At 31.5% G+C, this 16,663-nt stretch overlaps 1 protein-coding gene across 6 annotated transcripts in view; it reads left to right on the top strand.

Annotated features, from left to right (window-relative positions):
- Positions 1-15,454, top strand: part of LOC145305757 (dual specificity protein kinase CLK2-like) — a 74,216-nt gene extending 58,762 nt beyond the window's left edge. For all 6 annotated transcript variants that reach the window (XM_080147559.1, XM_080147550.1, XM_080147542.1 and 3 more), the window contains 15 exons: positions 1,914-1,992; positions 2,444-2,510; positions 2,903-2,969; positions 3,319-3,365; positions 3,934-4,024; positions 4,562-4,631; positions 5,410-5,453; positions 5,769-5,825; positions 7,603-7,689; positions 8,950-9,031; positions 9,720-9,825; positions 11,131-11,236; positions 11,895-11,948; positions 13,074-13,126; positions 13,631-15,454. In XM_080147559.1, coding sequence (XP_080003685.1) covers positions 1,914-1,992; positions 2,444-2,510; positions 2,903-2,969; positions 3,319-3,365; positions 3,934-4,024; positions 4,562-4,631; positions 5,410-5,453; positions 5,769-5,825; positions 7,603-7,689; positions 8,950-9,031; positions 9,720-9,825; positions 11,131-11,236; positions 11,895-11,948; positions 13,074-13,126; positions 13,631-13,685 — 1,065 coding nt within the window. In that variant the 3' untranslated portion in view covers positions 13,686-15,454. The remainder of the gene's footprint in view (positions 1-1,913; positions 1,993-2,443; positions 2,511-2,902; positions 2,970-3,318; positions 3,366-3,933; positions 4,025-4,561; positions 4,632-5,409; positions 5,454-5,768; positions 5,826-7,602; positions 7,690-8,949; positions 9,032-9,719; positions 9,826-11,130; positions 11,237-11,894; positions 11,949-13,073; positions 13,127-13,630) is intronic.
- Positions 15,455-16,663: the final 1,209 nt, after the last annotated feature.

Below are 16,663 nucleotides of genomic sequence, written 5' to 3'. Positions count from 1 at the left end.
ACTCACACCTCTACGGAAGTTTAGCACAACCTACCTCCCCCCTTTTAATATTCTAAGTTTAATTAATAAGAAAAGAATACGTCTTAAACTAATGTAAACTTTTGTCCTTTGCAATGAAAAAAACCCATGTTAAGGAAACGAAACAAGTCCTTGCTTTTTATTAAAAACCTTAAAATTGGATAAAAACAATGCACTATCTATGTATACAAATTTATGATGCATTTTAAATTATAGAATGTTTAATATTTCAGCTTTAACTGAACAGGTTCATATTAAATTCAAGGTCTAGTAAAAGTCTGACTTTTTATCTCAACTTTACCAGGGGTTTAAGAGAGGTTTAATCTTAATAAAAGTTCGTATAAAAGTTACACCATAGATTTAATAAAAGGCGGCTTACCTTAGGTTAAGTTAGTATGGGTACTAAATACTAAAAGGCTTTAACCCTGTATTTTGAAGTAACCCACATGGCTAAATGCTATTTTTTATTATCTTCTAAAAATCAGGAAGTAAGGAGACAATGGGCTGTTTATTACACTAGTCCCCAAAGTTTTTTTTTATAACATTTCATTATTCCTAGGCCTAGCAACTTTTGGGACTTTATTTAGTTTTGATTTGTTGGCTCATTCAGTTGAGTGTATAAACGTTTCAACCACTAATTATAATCTACAGAAAGGATAATTTTGTTAATTATAATTTGGGATTTACATAAATTTGTCTAATCCCTTTAGATCACTGCCTAAAAATGCAATGGGGGAAATAAAATTTCAGGTCATTGTCCTATCCATAACTTCCTTATAAGGCTCTTTATAGTGTTTATAAAAAATAACGCCATACATTAAAAACCAATGATAGGCCAATACACAGACTAAATTACCAATAGCAGGCCAGTTTACTTTTTAATTGACCAATGCTAGGCTAGTATGGCGATTTTTCGGCACTATAAAATGTTTCTTTCCTCCTCCCTGTTTAGTTTATTTCCCTTTACCTTGTCTCTATATTCCTGAAAACTTATTCAGCCATTACAAATTTATAGAATTAGGTCAAACATTTATGTACGTCAAATTTGACAAATTTTAACTTTATTTTTCTTTCTAGCAATTCTATACATGAACTTTTTAAGCATTGGAATAGTTATTTCACGCATCGAATTATAAAAAGATTTCTGCGGATATAAAATGTACAATTTTAAGATTACAAAGTTTTTTAGCCCCGAGATGCCAAAGGCATGGGCTAAGAAACTGGTTTTAATTTTTTTGATTGTATATTTTTATATTGGTAGAAAACTGGATATAATACGATGCTGGGCATAGTTTTTTCGTTTTATGAGAACCGGTTCTTATTCACCGGGTTCGAATAAATACGAGAAAGATTATAATTTATTTTGGCATAATGTTTCACAATTATATATGATATTTATCGGATAGTGTAGGTATTATTAAAAAAGAGCAAATCTAAAAATTTTACACGAACAAAAATATGCAAAATTGTTCCAAATGTGAAATCTAACATTGTTAGTGAAGCGAAGCTACTCCATAATTCTATCTGTCAGTCTGTTCGTCCGTTAGTCGGTCAGTCCGTAACGTTATAGAGGAAAAGTAATTTACTCAGCTGCTATTAAGGAGTGAAAGCTGAAATTTTGTATAAAGAATTCCCTGACTCACTTTAGCGCTTCTAGTGTACAATTCACTTATGTCTTAATTATGTACTAGCGGCTACGCCCCCTAGAGGCCACTGGGGGGCACTTGAGACATAGTAAAACAAAAATGTTGGGTTGGGATTTTTTTTCTAGGACGATAATGCCTGGGAGGATGGTGTAACCATCCCCGAAATAGTTATAAACCTTCCAAGAGCAGGCAGAACATGTTATTATATTATAAGGATTTTTCCTAATATTTAAATTGACTATAATCTAGGTATGCCCTATACAAGATGATGAAGATGGACATTTGTCCTATAAACTTGGAGATATCATTGAGAATGAAACAGAAAGATGTAAGTTCTTATATGTAAAATAGATAATAACTATTTTGATACTAAGACCGTCACGTCGTTGACTTCTAAGGGGCGTAGTGTCGCTTCGTTTGGAGACCTCTCCAAGCATCTTGAAACATACTTCGCCTCTTATGATTTTGGTGTAAAGAGTCCAATCGCCAGAATGGCAACCATCCCTTTGATTGCACGACCTTTATCTGGAAGCCCTAACTGTACATTGTAATGAGATGCTGCTGTTTTGTGCCAGGGCATTTCGCTTACTCTTACTATTGATTTTTACTTTGAACGGGATAGTTTTAGGGGAGATTATTGTTTATTTCAAAGTAAGGGGGGTTGGGGTTTTAATTAAAAACTGCTCAGTATTAATACAAAGCTTCCCTGGCCTCTTGTAATACGTTGTCATTATGGAATTTATATATTGTACATATGTTAAGTTTTAAATTTTGTTTAGATAAAATTTTGGCCACACTTGGAGAAGGAACTTTTGGAAAAGTTGTGAAAGTTAAAGAGCTCAACACGTAAGTATATTCAATTTCTAGAATCTTTATTAGTAGCGAAGCTACTCTATAATTGACATTGTCTGTCCGTCAATCCGTCCGTAATGCTATGGGGGAAGTACGATTTTCTCGGCTCCTATTTTTATTAGACTGTTTAAATTTTTAACTAAGATTTCCTGTATCAATAGACATTAAGTGTCCGTCAGTCTGTATGTCATGCATACTTACTTTAAAAATATTTTTATTAATAATCAGAAAGGTTTTGTGATTTCTAAGAATTAGAGCATAATCATCAACTGAACAACTTCTCTATAATTCATTTTGTCTGTTTGTCCTTCCATGAAATTTTAGTGCTTCGCTTCTTATGGATGTTTGGTTTTATTAGTATTTTCTCATGACTTTTTTGTTTTCAGTGATAAAGTGCTGGCACTGAAGATTATTAAGAATGTGGATAAATACAGAGAAGCTGCTAAACTCGAGGTAGTTTTTCTTTTCTATATTTTATTTCTTAAATTCTTTGTATTTATTTCAAATTTTAAGTTTACCGATAATGGATGTTCCGTTTTACATATTTCTGACTGAGCTATATTACTTCAGAGAAAATCTTTCGGTACTACGATACGGAAGTTTAACTATTATTATTATTATTGTTAATACGTTTTGGCAATATCTATTTTGGGGTTGTTCATAATTACTTTGTAGAAATCTTCACTGTGGCAAGGGAGATAGTTTGCTACACACAGAAAGACAGACATACATTCTGTTACTTTTATATAACCATTTTGAAACCATGTTATTTTTAATGTTATTAATTTCTGCTAATTTGTAGGTTAATGTTTTGGAGAAAATTCAGGAGAAAGATCCTCAGGGCAAACAGTAAGTCCGGTTTTATACTCAATCAATCAACTAAATTTAACAAATAATATTTATTTATCGCATCGTATTAAAGACATCTTTTCTCGAATATTAAAATGAAACATCATAAGATTAAAACCAATTTTGTTAGCACCGAGGGGATCCGTTCTGGTATTAAAACTGGTATTATTTTTATGATTTCTATTTTTATAATACGATACTATACATGATTTTCAAGTATATTAATTAGTTTCAGTCCCATGCTTTAAAATAAAAGCTGGTAACCCTAAGTAACTTTATATTTGTGTGTCCTTTAAATTATCTGAAACCAATGGACCAATTTATTCAAATTTTCTGGGATAGAAATATAATTGTCTTGACAGACTATTTTGGGAATCCACAATTAGTAATGACACTGAAAACAGCTAACCATCAAAAATAATTCAAATGTCTCTTTATATAAAACAAGAAGTTTATTATTTCCACCCTAGTATTTGTATTAGTATTTAGTACCTATATGATACTATCTAAAAAGATGAAACAAATGTTTTATTGAAAAACAAAAGTTGAGATATTGATGTTATTTTAGTTTGTGTGCGAAAATGCTGAGCTGGTTTAACTACTGGGGACACATGTGCCTGCTATTCGAACTTCTGGGTCTATCTGTATTTGATTTCCTGGTAAGCATCATGGAGATTCGGAAAGTGTCATGTGTGACGTCATTAAATTACGTATAAATACATCTTTTTAAAAGAGATTCCTTTCCCACTTATACTCCTATTCTTCCTTTTTAGACGTATTTTTATGACGTCACACATGACACTATCCGTATCACCAAGTATAATTCAATTCAGCTGTAGCCAACAAGCGTTTTTATTCAAAAAATTTGGGTCAAAAGGAGTAAAATGGATTCAAATCAGCTGTAGCGAAAATGAAAATGTGTGGGGGAAGTTTTTCGTGTACCACGTACCATACCTAAGCGTTGACGTTTTTGTCATTGTATGTTATAAATAATTTTAAAACTATATTAATGGACTTGAATGGTATTGATAACTGCCCATTCTTATTTTTGGAATAATAGCTACTACAACATTTAAGGCAGTTTTTTTTTGTGCAAAGATTTTTCTGTCCATGATTTTATTTATATCTATGCTTGACAAGTTGACTCCTTAGGAATATTGTCATCCATGTATTAATTTAATACTTGAATTGTGTAGAAAGAGAATGGTTACCATCCCTATCCCCTGGATCAAGTCAGGCACATCACATATCAGCTTTGCCATTCAGGTAAAATTTATAAATACTACCAGAACATATATACTTTAAAAATAGTGGTGATTTTTCTCTCAATCTCTGTGATAGCGCTGAGCATAAATTTTGTCAGTTTCAGTTTTTCACTTTGTAAAATAAAAAAATGATGAACAATAAAACATTACAAAAAAGGTATCTTAGATTTTATATTTAATTTGAAATAATCTACTTTATAAGGTTTATTTCACATTTCTATTTCATTAAAAAATTTTATCTGCCCTAACTATGGATATTATTGTCCGTGAAAAAAATTTCTTTGCATTCTAATAACAAAGATAAACCATTGTCTATGAGTAAATGTTTAATAAAAATGAAGAGGTAAGGAAATCACTACTCCACTTACAAAACAATTAAACTTACTAATTGTATAGTTCTAAATGGCAAGTGGGAAAAAACATCCTTGCACTCATTTTTCATAAGAATGTAAAACACAAAGTCGCACAACTACTTTTCTTTCAGAAATCTTTGTCCTCGAAAGCACTGTAAAATGTTAAAACCTTCAGTTTTGTTTTGTCATTTCTTGTTGTGAATCAAGTCAAAAAGGCCGTTTATTTCCCTATTCCCAAATATATAGGCCATTGTCATATCCCTTAGGATTATATGTTAATAATAAATCACCTAAATCTATCTTAGGACCTATACAGGAGAACCATATCGGTTCAGCGGTTATTGAGATCTTAGCTACAAACAAAAAATCATACATTTTTATATAATAGGACAAACACAGAATGAAGAATTTTTATTTTATTTTCAGTTAAATTCTTGCACGAGAACAGACTAACGCATACAGATTTAAAGGTAAATTTGTTATTTCACAAATAAAGGGACAAATGATAAATTGTGTTCATAAGTAGTGATTCTTCTCGAAATAAATTTTTGAAAAAGATGATCACATTTTATATTAAAAAAGACTAAATAGTAGAAATATATTTCAAATGATCATAGTATGATTACATGTTAAGCATATTAGCCGTTTAGGCATACTGATTGACTTTTTGCGATACTTTCTTAATAATTAAATACATTTGTAAACTTTTTTCTGACTTTGATTACTGACTTGAAGTTTTCTTGATTGCCTATATAATCGGTTGTAATTTTTGTATTTTATTTCAGCCTGAAAACATTTTGTTCTGTTCATCAGATTGGGAGATTTCTTATAATCCTAGAAAGGTAAACATTATTATTACCAGGGATAAGGGATGGGAAACGTAAGAAAATATTATTCCAGGCCTATTTTCCAACTAGGCCTAAAAAACTAGTTTCGGGATGACGCAGTAGTTAGATTTGAAAACTATGAACAATGATGAAATAGCTATTATATGAATGCAAAGAAAAAAAGTATAGAATAGAATTCAGGTAGTTGATTTCACCTATCATAAAATACAATAAAAACTTTTCAAAGAACCAATATGTTAGTGGCTTTAAGTAGAATCCCGTTATTACTTCGCCAACCCCCCCCCCCCATTTAAAAAAAAGTTTTTTTTAAGATGGTTAAATCTGATTTATTTTCAAACATTTTAAGGGGGGATCTACTTCACCCCAAAATTTGTACATAGAAATAAAAACCGCTTTAGCTCCCCAGCTTTAATAAATAAATTAAGTAGAATTGAATAAGTACATGGGTAACATTCTATCAACTAATTGTTCCATAGCAAACATATAAATTAAGAATTTTAAAAAAAAATTTATTTTACGTTAAATATTAACAGAAAAGTTCAATTAAGTGTGCAATAATTTTTACCAAAATTAATGAAATTTTTTTTTTAGCAAAACACAGTACACTTTTATTTACATATTGAACTAGTTTTGTATTTGTGATCATTTAGATGGGTTATCAATTCCACATGAAATGTAACTTTTAAATTGTCTAAAGACATGAGTTTTTCACATTGTTCTAAAGTATAAAATGTTGAATCCTACTCAGTCTTCAAAAAACGATCTCTCAATTTATGTTTTGCTATATGGACATTTATTAATGTGTAAATTTAATAATAAGTTGATGTGATTGAACGTCATATATATTGTTGTCATTCTAATAGCAGAAAATTTCCATTGTTGTCTTTCTAATAGCAGAAATTTATGTTTGCTTGAATTAATTTAGCCAATAATGAACTGGGGGACGCGTTTGTTATTAATTAATTGGTTAATGCTAAAAGCAAGTTTCAGGCTATTGGATATTGGCCTACAGCCAATGAGGAACTGGGGGAAATGAAATGATTTTATAGGCAAAAAAGAAAAGTTGCCCCATCACTTTTAAAAGGAGGCTGAGACCTAATTTTCGGTCAGGTTTCCCATCCCTTATCCCTGATTATTACAATTTCAATTTATCATTATACATATATAAATACTAGCGGCTTTGCAACTAGATGCCTCTAGGGGCACTTGGAGTGGGTGAAAGTCGACCCTCTCAAAGTAGTTAAAACCTTCTCTGGACTTATTAGAAGCTTTACTGTAAAGGAAAACAATATCGGTTCAGCGGCTAGCGAGATCCGTCGCTACAATCAAAATCTTACTACTTTAGGTTAAATATTAAAAGTTATCATTTTAAGCAACCTTCGCTATATTTGAAACACAAATCGTCTTAAATCACCCAAAAAAATAATGACATTTGGGATCTAGAGTAGTTCACGGTAAAATCTACCTGGGAACGAATATCTTCAAAAATATATAATTGTTGCTGAACGGCAGAATTTGTATGTCATTCACGCACATCGTTATGAGCTCCACGAGAAGGCCTACAAATAATCTGGTATATTCCAGATCCAATGATGCACTGGGAAAGCTTCATTAACATAATATAAAGCTTTGGCCGCTGGCATCCTTTAAAGTTCGTCGATTTTTGTACATAATCGAGCACAGGAACATTTTACAGTATATATAGTGTTCAGGTTATTAGTTTGTCTCTTAGTTATCCATAGCTGTCAAATAACGCATAAAATATTTATAGAGGAAAGATGTGAGAAAAGTAAAGAATACAGAAGTTCGTCTTATTGACTTTGGATCCGCTACATTTGACTGGGAACATCATAGCAAGGTAATTATAGTTATTTCTCGCACATCGTATTATAAACAGCTTTCCGCGGATATAAAATGTACAATTATAAGGTTAAAACCTGTTTTTTTTTAGCCTGTGCCTTCGGCATCTTGGGGCTAAAAAAACTGGCTTTAATCTTATATATAACAGAATGTTGGTATGTCTGTCTGTCTGTTGTACAGGAATATATATTTTAGTTTATTCTAATTAACCCTTAACGGTCGGGGGGGGGGGGGCGTTGAACGCCCCCCCATCCGGTTTTTTCTATCTCATTTTCTGTGTGTGAAAGATAAAGAGCAAAAATATTTTTTTGACTAAAACAAAGCATTTTATCATACCAAAATACAAAAAAATCCTCTAGTAGTACATCCTTATATGAAATACAGGTGTTCAAGTCACTTTCAGGTTCCAGGTATGATCCTGCAGGTCCTGATCCTCCAGGTCTCCAGAAATCTTTAAAAGGCTCCTGTGGCCGCAATTTTTTACTTAGAGACTTCAAATTTTAAACTTAAGCTTTTCTTACATGTCTACATAACGTATTAAAATTTCATGAAGATCCGCTGCCGTTTTCCCGCCGACCGCTGACTGCGGCGGCTGGCAGCTGCCAAGTAAAGCTGCGGCCGCTGAAATTTATATTTTGATATTTCTAATGTAAAATTTACATAAAAATAAACATTTTCTGGGAAAAATTTTTTCTTCTAGCTTTAAAAATAAGAAAATTACAGCCGTTTGAAATTTTTAAATAAAAAAAGACCTAAAAACAAAGGTTGTTAAATAAAAGGGTGAAGGAAGCGAAAATTGACTTAGACTTATAAAAGGTCGGAAATTCATTATCAAACAGGGGACTTGCACAAAAAAATTTAGCCCTCTAGCACTAATAGGAACTGAGATAATTAGGGGGGGCGTTGAACGCCCCCCCCCCGGACCGATTAAGGTGCGGCAAGGGGCCCGACTGTAAAGGGTTAAGGACAAAACTATATCTAAGTACACTCATGATTTGTTTCATTGTTCTTAAATTAACAAATTGTTTTTTTTTACTTTTCCATGAGTATTTGTGAGATAACACCTAATTTTGTTCTATTCTTCATAATTTAATGTGATCAGATTGATATTAGAGTTGTTTTAAATCTACTTATCTAAATTAATTAATACCATATCAATATAGAAAATAAACTTCAAATGATATTTTTAACTTTATATTTAGAAAGATTTTTAACTAAATAGCCTTTTAATTTTAAATAATTTTTTGTTTGATTGCAGGTTGTATCTACCAGACATTACAGAGCTCCAGAAGTAATCTTGGAACTTGGATGGTCTCAGCCCTGTGATGTTTGGAGTATAGGTAAGCAGGGAGGGAGGGGACAATGGGCTGTTTAGTACACTAGTCCCCAAAGTTCTATAAGTTTTCTTATTCGTTGGCTTAACAACATTGGGGACTTTGAATGAATTTTGATTTATTAAAATGACAGTTTAGTGTATTAACATTGAGGATGTACATTAATTATTCGGCCATTGTCTTATCCCTTTAGATCCATGTATTTTAAACTTAACTAACCCAGCTTTATCTGAAAGCATCATTTTATTTGAGACCTCCATTATACACCTAATAGAAAAATAAGAGTAATAAGTGCTATCTTGAAAAAAGAAATGTAAAGGTTTCGTGACTTTATAATATATTATGCATTTATTGTTAGTTTGACTTTCCCAATGCCTTTGATAGTTATTCTTAGATATTAAACATAATGGTTCTGTATTACGGTTAAGCTTCTCCTATGTCATGGAAACGTTCGTAAACATATTTGGGGATAGCACCACCACCCTCCTTGAAAAAATTGCCCCTAGAAAATTTTTTTTCTCCCTTTTTACTTTTTTTAATATAAAAATGAAAGAAAGGGGGATTAGTTCCCATCCCCCTTCCTTTGAGGCTAGTTTAACTAAAGATATGTCAAAAGATAAAATTACTTAATGAAAGTCAATCATCTTTTCTGCATCTTTCATATTTATGTTTATAATTTGTTTTTAATTTGTAGGCTGTATAATGTTTGAATTATATCTTGGATTTACCTTGTTCCAAACCCATGATAACAGGGAACACTTGGCCATGATGGAGAGAATTCTTGGTCCTTTCCCTGGACAGTAAGTATCTTTCTTAAATCCCCCTACCTGGGAGGGAGGGGTCACTGGACATTAAATGACAACGGTATCCATTATAACAGGGAACACACCATGATAGAGAAAATTCTTGGCCCTTTCCCTGGACAGTAAGTATCTTTCCAGTATGGCTACAAAACCGATTAATTTCCGCTGGATTACAACCGGTTCTCAGCTATACTGAAAAAACATATATTCCATTGGATTACAGATATTTTTCCACGAATTGTAAAATAAAGATCATGAAATTAACACCAATAAAGGTACTAAGAAAGAGAGGGAATGTCTGATTGAGCCAATAGGAGAATCGCATCGGTACATACATTTTATTTTATTGGTTGAAATTTTGTACACATCTTGTTATGAATGCATGTTTTTTTTTCATTTCATACATAGATAAAAGTCAGCTGTAAACAGTATATTTTCTTAGTAGAAAGCTTTGCAGAATCAGAATTAATTGTCCAAAAATTTCGTTTAAATTTGAAAGCTTAGTAACGAGGTGGAGTCTTTAAAAAAAAGTTAGGCTGGCTACTCGCTGGTGAGGCAAAATTATTTTTGTGAAAAATCCTCCAAAATCGAATAAAAAAATTTACAAAAATTAAATAAAATCTTAAAAGGGTTATTAACATATGATTTTGTTTAATTTTTGTAGATTTTTAATGTGCTTTTGGATGATTTTTCACAAAAATAATTTTGCCTCACTATCGAGTAGCGAGTCTATAATTTCTTAAGAATCCACATCAGCTTGAGTCGAAAGTAAACAATAATTTTGTCTGCTAGAAATGTTCCTTCTTAGATTTGACGAAAAAAGGGTTCAGAATATGCTTCTATTGTTCTATTTCTATTTTAACACCAGACCTACGTTTACTCTCCGCGAAAAGCTGTCTATAATACGATGCAATATATAACTACTGAAACCCTTCAGCGAGGGAGGGATCACTTGACTGTGAATGATATTGGTACCGAAAGTTTTATATAAATGTTATCTTTTATTCGTTGATTCAAAACATGGCTACTTTTAATCTAAATTTGGTTTGTTGGTTCTTAACTACTTTTAGCCCATGTAAAAACATAAACCTTGGCCATATATCTTGTATGGCTCTATGAATGAACAAACAGACAAAATAAGTTAGAAAGTAAATTGCAGAGCAGCTTGGATTATTTATCCTATTATTTTATTAACCACTTAACCGATTAGGTTCTCAATTTCTGGGAATCTTTATATTGGTCCAGGGTAGGTTTTTGTTTTAATAGATACCTGGATTTTCAAGTATTTCTTTTTCATTTTAGCATGACCCGCAGAACAAAGACGAAATATTTCAACGCTGGTAAATTGATCTGGGAGGAGAATACGTCAGCAGGAAAATATGTCAGAGAAAATTGTAAACCAATTAAGGTAAATTTATTCAACAATTGAGGTGCTTTTACAGATATAAGGCATAACCAACAAGTAAAATAAATCTTAAATAATCTATGGGGGCAGATGGAGAGGTAGTCAATTTTACTATGTGTTGCCCCCCAACGACAGCAAAAACCCCGTATAGGTTTCGTGATTTTTTCCGAATCAATTTCGTTATTGGTATAAGCTCAAAGTGCCTATAAAGTACTGAAGCTTCATCACCACACCTTTATCTTTTAAATTAATTGAAAATAAGAGGGGGTGCTTGGAGTCACTAACCCTGTGGTGCACAATACAACACAAGGTAACCTAACCTAGAACAATAAATATAACAAACAAACGAAAAACAATTTAAAAATTTTGGTACTATATAATATCAAATAACTGCGCGGGTTTTAATAATGATTTTACAAAATTAAATTTACTGCGAGGCAAAGATCAAAATTGTTTTAGGTTCTTAACCATTTACGCCATGGCATAGCAGTCGTCAAAATTTTAGATCTGGCTGATACTCATAATATTAAAAATTACTATGAAAAAACAATGTCAAAAATAGCGAGGTTTGTGAGTTTTAAACATACTACTGGACTAAATCAAAATATGTTTTTAATGCTTGAAAAAAAGGAGAAAAACTTGAATTGTATATTATTTTTAGAAATACCAACAAAACGAGGCAGATGACCATGAACAATTATTTGATCTTATACAGGTATAGTTATCTAAAATGCCAATACCGTAAGGTGACAATACGTTATTAGCTTTATTTGGACACAGAATCAAACCACCTGAGCAATTTTTACATAATTTGTTCTTCAAACAAAAAAACTAACTAAGTTATTCTATGCGATACATTGTTTTTAATATTATATCAGTAGTGGTGTGCACACAGATTTATTAGGGAAGTGTGAAGCCTTGTTTAGGTGAAAAAATTGGATGGCAGTGCTTCCTAATATTTTTAAAAAGGGGGTTATTACTCCCCCAACACACTGTACCGCCTGCTACAAACTAAGATCATAATTATCAATATATATCAATAGTAGCGGCTACGCCCCTAGAGGCATCTAGTGGCATTTAAATGTTTTTTATTTTATTTTGAATATCTAATTTGAGAAATAATTTGTCTATGTAATCAGCTGTTAAATTCATGTCTCTACGCAGCGCGACTACGCTAGCGACACTTTGCGTCGGAAATATTTCAATTTTCTTCGATTTTATTGTGATTTCTCTTGGGAGGGTGGTGGTACCCTCCCCCAAAATAGTTATAAACCTTCCCGGGACCTATGAGAAGCTACCCTGTTAAGGAGAATCCGATCGGTTCAGCGGTTAGCGAGATCCTTCGCTACACACAAAAAGACAAACATCCTGTTACTTTAGTATAAGGATAATCTAAACATGACAATTATCTAACAGCCTTTTCTAACGTCAATCAAGCTAAACATTTACTTCCATTTTATATATAACCATTATCTTTTTAAAACAGTTCTGTGTGGTAGGGGTGTGTGTCAACGCCCCCTTTTATCCCCTAATGATTTTACATCTTCTGGTAAATCTCTGGGCACGCCACTGTTTTAAATGATAATAATACAGCTTAAAAGATATAGTAAACATGGATGTAGAATATTATGACAGGAGAAAATTTATCGTCAATTTAATTTGCCATTTCCCTCCGATTTTATTGGTCAGGCCGTTTATCCTGTAGGAGGAGAGGGAATGGGGAAAATGAGGGGGCATAGGGGATTCCGTTATTTTAGCCAGCTACAAAGTTCACTTTTTTTACATAAAATAAAAATCTGGTGTAAATCCATTATAGCAAATTGAATTAATCACTTTTTAGAATATGTTGATGTACGACCCAGCAGAAAGAATAACTCTAGATCAAGTACTCAGGTAAACTTACTTTCATTTTTGTTAATAAGAAAAAGCACCTGATAAAAATGACGTCATACAAAACAAATGACCAGTGGTAAAATGTCTACTGGCCTATCAATGGTCATTTGTATTGTATAACGTCATTTTTTTATTAGGCACTATGATCTTCTTGATATAAGAAAGGTTGCATTTTCCTTCCCTAAAATAAACGAACAAAATAATATTACTTTATCGCTATTGAACCAGTTTTAAAACCAGTTTTGGACTAACACGAAGTTAGTGATTTGCTCATTTCAAGTTATTCTATCGTATATAAACCGTTAAGATTAGTTGATATAAGAAAAGATTTAGTGAAAATTCGATTTGCTTCATTGCTATGAAAGATTTCTTATAAACACCTGCTCTATAATACACTTTGTTTGTTCGCCTTTTTGAGAGTAGAGCTTTTTTAGTTTTTAAAATCTATTTTTTTTATCCCTAAGCTACAAAACTTTTAGATAATAATGCATTTTAATTTTTCAGACATCCATTCTTTGACAAGATATCATTTCTTCACCGCCTAGACCTGAGGAGATAATCAAACAAAACAAAATATCCATAATTTTATTTATATGAAAAAACGAACTTATTTTTGATTTGACTAAACACAGTGATCAGTTATTTATCTGTTCAGTGATAATCATTAATATAAAATAATGAGTGATATCTTTGGTTTTAAAAAAAAATAAACTAAATTTTGTTATTATGTTAAAAAAACGTATTGAAAATAAATAAATTTTAATTTAAAGGAATACAGTTTAAAAAAGACAAAGCTGGAATTACATTGTAATTTTTGAGTTTACCTTTCCTAAGAGGTATAACCAGGAAGGAATGCTACAATGGGCAGTTTATTACACTAGTCCCCAAAGTTTCATAAGGCTAAACAACTTTTGGGGGCTTTTAGTAAGTTTTGATTGAATGGTTAATTAGGTTGATTGTCCAAACGTTTCAACCAGTAATTGTAATTTAAAGAAGGTGTGATTTTGTATATCATCATTGTCATAATGTCATGATGTTCATAAATTTATCGGCCATTATCTTATCCCTTTAGATCCCTGGGTATACCTATCTTACAAAGGTGTTGACCTATTTTTGTAAAAAGGAATACATTATTTTCATCTGATTCCATTGAAAAACAACATTATGAAAACTATTTTATTTACTTTTATAAAAAGTAGTACAATACTCAAATAAGTTTAAAAGTTTATTTAAAAAGAGAATATATTTATAATTTATTAGAATTAAATTAAATTTTTTTTTTCTGTAAATAAGAATACATTTTTAAATAAATTATTTATTAGTTTCTTTTAAATGTTTAAAAATAATGTTATGTACAGGTTGTTTTTTTAATTATGTTATTTAAAAAAGACAATCTGTACATAAAATTTATTTATCTAAGTTTAACTGTGAATTTTCGAAGTGCCAAAAAAACTTCCATATTACTGCAATGTAAAAAATAAAATCTTTTTATAGCAGGGAGGGAGGGGATAATGAGCTGTTTATTACACTAGTCCCCAAAGTTTTAAATTGATATTTTCTTATTCGTTGGCTATCAACTTTGGGGACTTGTTAAAATTTTTAATCACTAATTTTAATTGTACAGAAGGGATAATTTTGTGTATCATAATTTGGGATGTACATCAATAAATCGGCCATTGTCTTCTCCTTTTAGATCCCTAGTTTAATAGACAGCTCGTCTCGGATACGTAAATAAAAAATACTTGTCATGTTTCCTTGCATATTAACTTTGTCGCGTGAAAGCCCTAATCTAACATAAAAGGCAAACACATATATTTCTTATTTATAGTTCTGTAGACAATTTGTATGAAACCATACAAGACATTGTTTTATGGTTTAGAACCGGTTTTATTTCGGTAGAAATAAAGCGAATTTTTAAAATTTAAAAGTAATTTTTTGTTAATTTTTATATATGATAAAAAGTGCCTTGTTCTACTGTAAAACTTATGCCTTAAAAAAAAATAAAAGGTGCCTATTAAATGTGATTGTACATAAAAATGTAAATAAACCTTTCACCCTCTTCTCAAAAAAAAGTCTTCCACTCATGTCCGTCCTTTTTACTAGTTGTCTAAATGATATGATAAATCAAGCATATTCTATATTAATTATGTATACTATTTTTTGATCTGTTATTATTTGTAAAACATAAAATAGTTCTAGTTAAATATTTAATAATAAAGAAATGCAATAATATTATATTATATAAATTATAGAATTATAAATGATGTAGTTGCAGTTTTAAGCAGCGAATATGAGATGTGTGTTTATCAATAAACATTTAGATTTTAATTATTCTATTTGAAACAAGCTTATAAACACTTATTCATAAATCGGTAATTTATTTAGGCAGTGAGGGGACATTGGGCTGTATATTACACAAGTCCCCAAAGGATTACAATGACGTTTTTGGATTAACAACCTTGGGGACTTTGTAATCTATAGAAGGAATAATTTTGTGTAGCATCATTGGGGATATACATCAATTTATCGGCCGTTATCTTATCCCTGTAGATTCCTGAATTTATTATATGGGTAGATTACTACCTATATACAAAATACTAGTCTTACACAATTCCATCAATTTGGTTTTAAATTATTATTTTTGTCAAGAAACTGAACGAATGAAACACTTGATAATTAAGCAAACAGGGGCCTATAACGAAGTCCGAGGGGGGGGGGGGTTACCTTCCGCCCCTTTTAAAAACTCTTAATTGGGCATGTTTCACCCTTTTTTTTTCTTACTCCCGCTGTAATTATAAATCCCTACAAAATTACATCTTTAAGAAGGTTGCCAAACCAGGACCTGGTAGCCGCACATCAGGCGCGTATAAGCCTCAGTGAAATTATCATATTATAATTTTAAATGAAGCTGAATGTCTAAACCTATTCCTGAACAGTCAATCCATCTTTTCGAAATTTTTTTGTCACACTATAACGCGGGTTTAAATTTGAGGCTTATGCGCGAATGACGCGCTGCTGCTGAGCCCTGATGTAAACCTTTCTGGCGAACATACACACACCCCTGACAAAAAACCTGTGCACGCACCTTACAGCAATGCATCATTAAAATAAAACAAACTTGTCAAACTGTCAAAGAATTGGTAAAAGTTGAATAATATTTATGTCAGTGTTTGGTGAACTACGAATTATAATGCCTGTAAATAAAATTAGTGTAAAGGTAATACTTTAAATATTTATAATAAAGTAATAGGATGTCTTCTGTTTGTCTGTTTAAACCGAAGGATTTAGCTAACCAATGAACCGGTATGTTTCTCCTTTACAGAGAAGCTTCTCATAGGTCCTAGGAAGGTTTATAAATATTTTTGGGAGGGTACTTTCATCCTCTAAAAAGAAAAGCTAAAATAAAGGGTCGTAGCGGATATTTCTAGTTAAGCTACTATAAATTCAAATGTATGCTTAAAAATTTTGAGGAAAATCTTTCAGCAGTCAAAGAGAGTTGTTTGCAATTCATTGTGAATACATATATGTATTTTTAAA

The sequence above is a fragment of the Acartia tonsa genome, chromosome 2 (assembly GCF_053477335.1).
Source record: "Acartia tonsa isolate MP-2025a chromosome 2, ASM5347733v1, whole genome shotgun sequence".
Taxonomy (NCBI): Eukaryota; Metazoa; Arthropoda; class Copepoda; order Calanoida; family Acartiidae; genus Acartia; species Acartia tonsa.
This window is presented reverse-complemented; position numbering and strand designations above follow the sequence as displayed.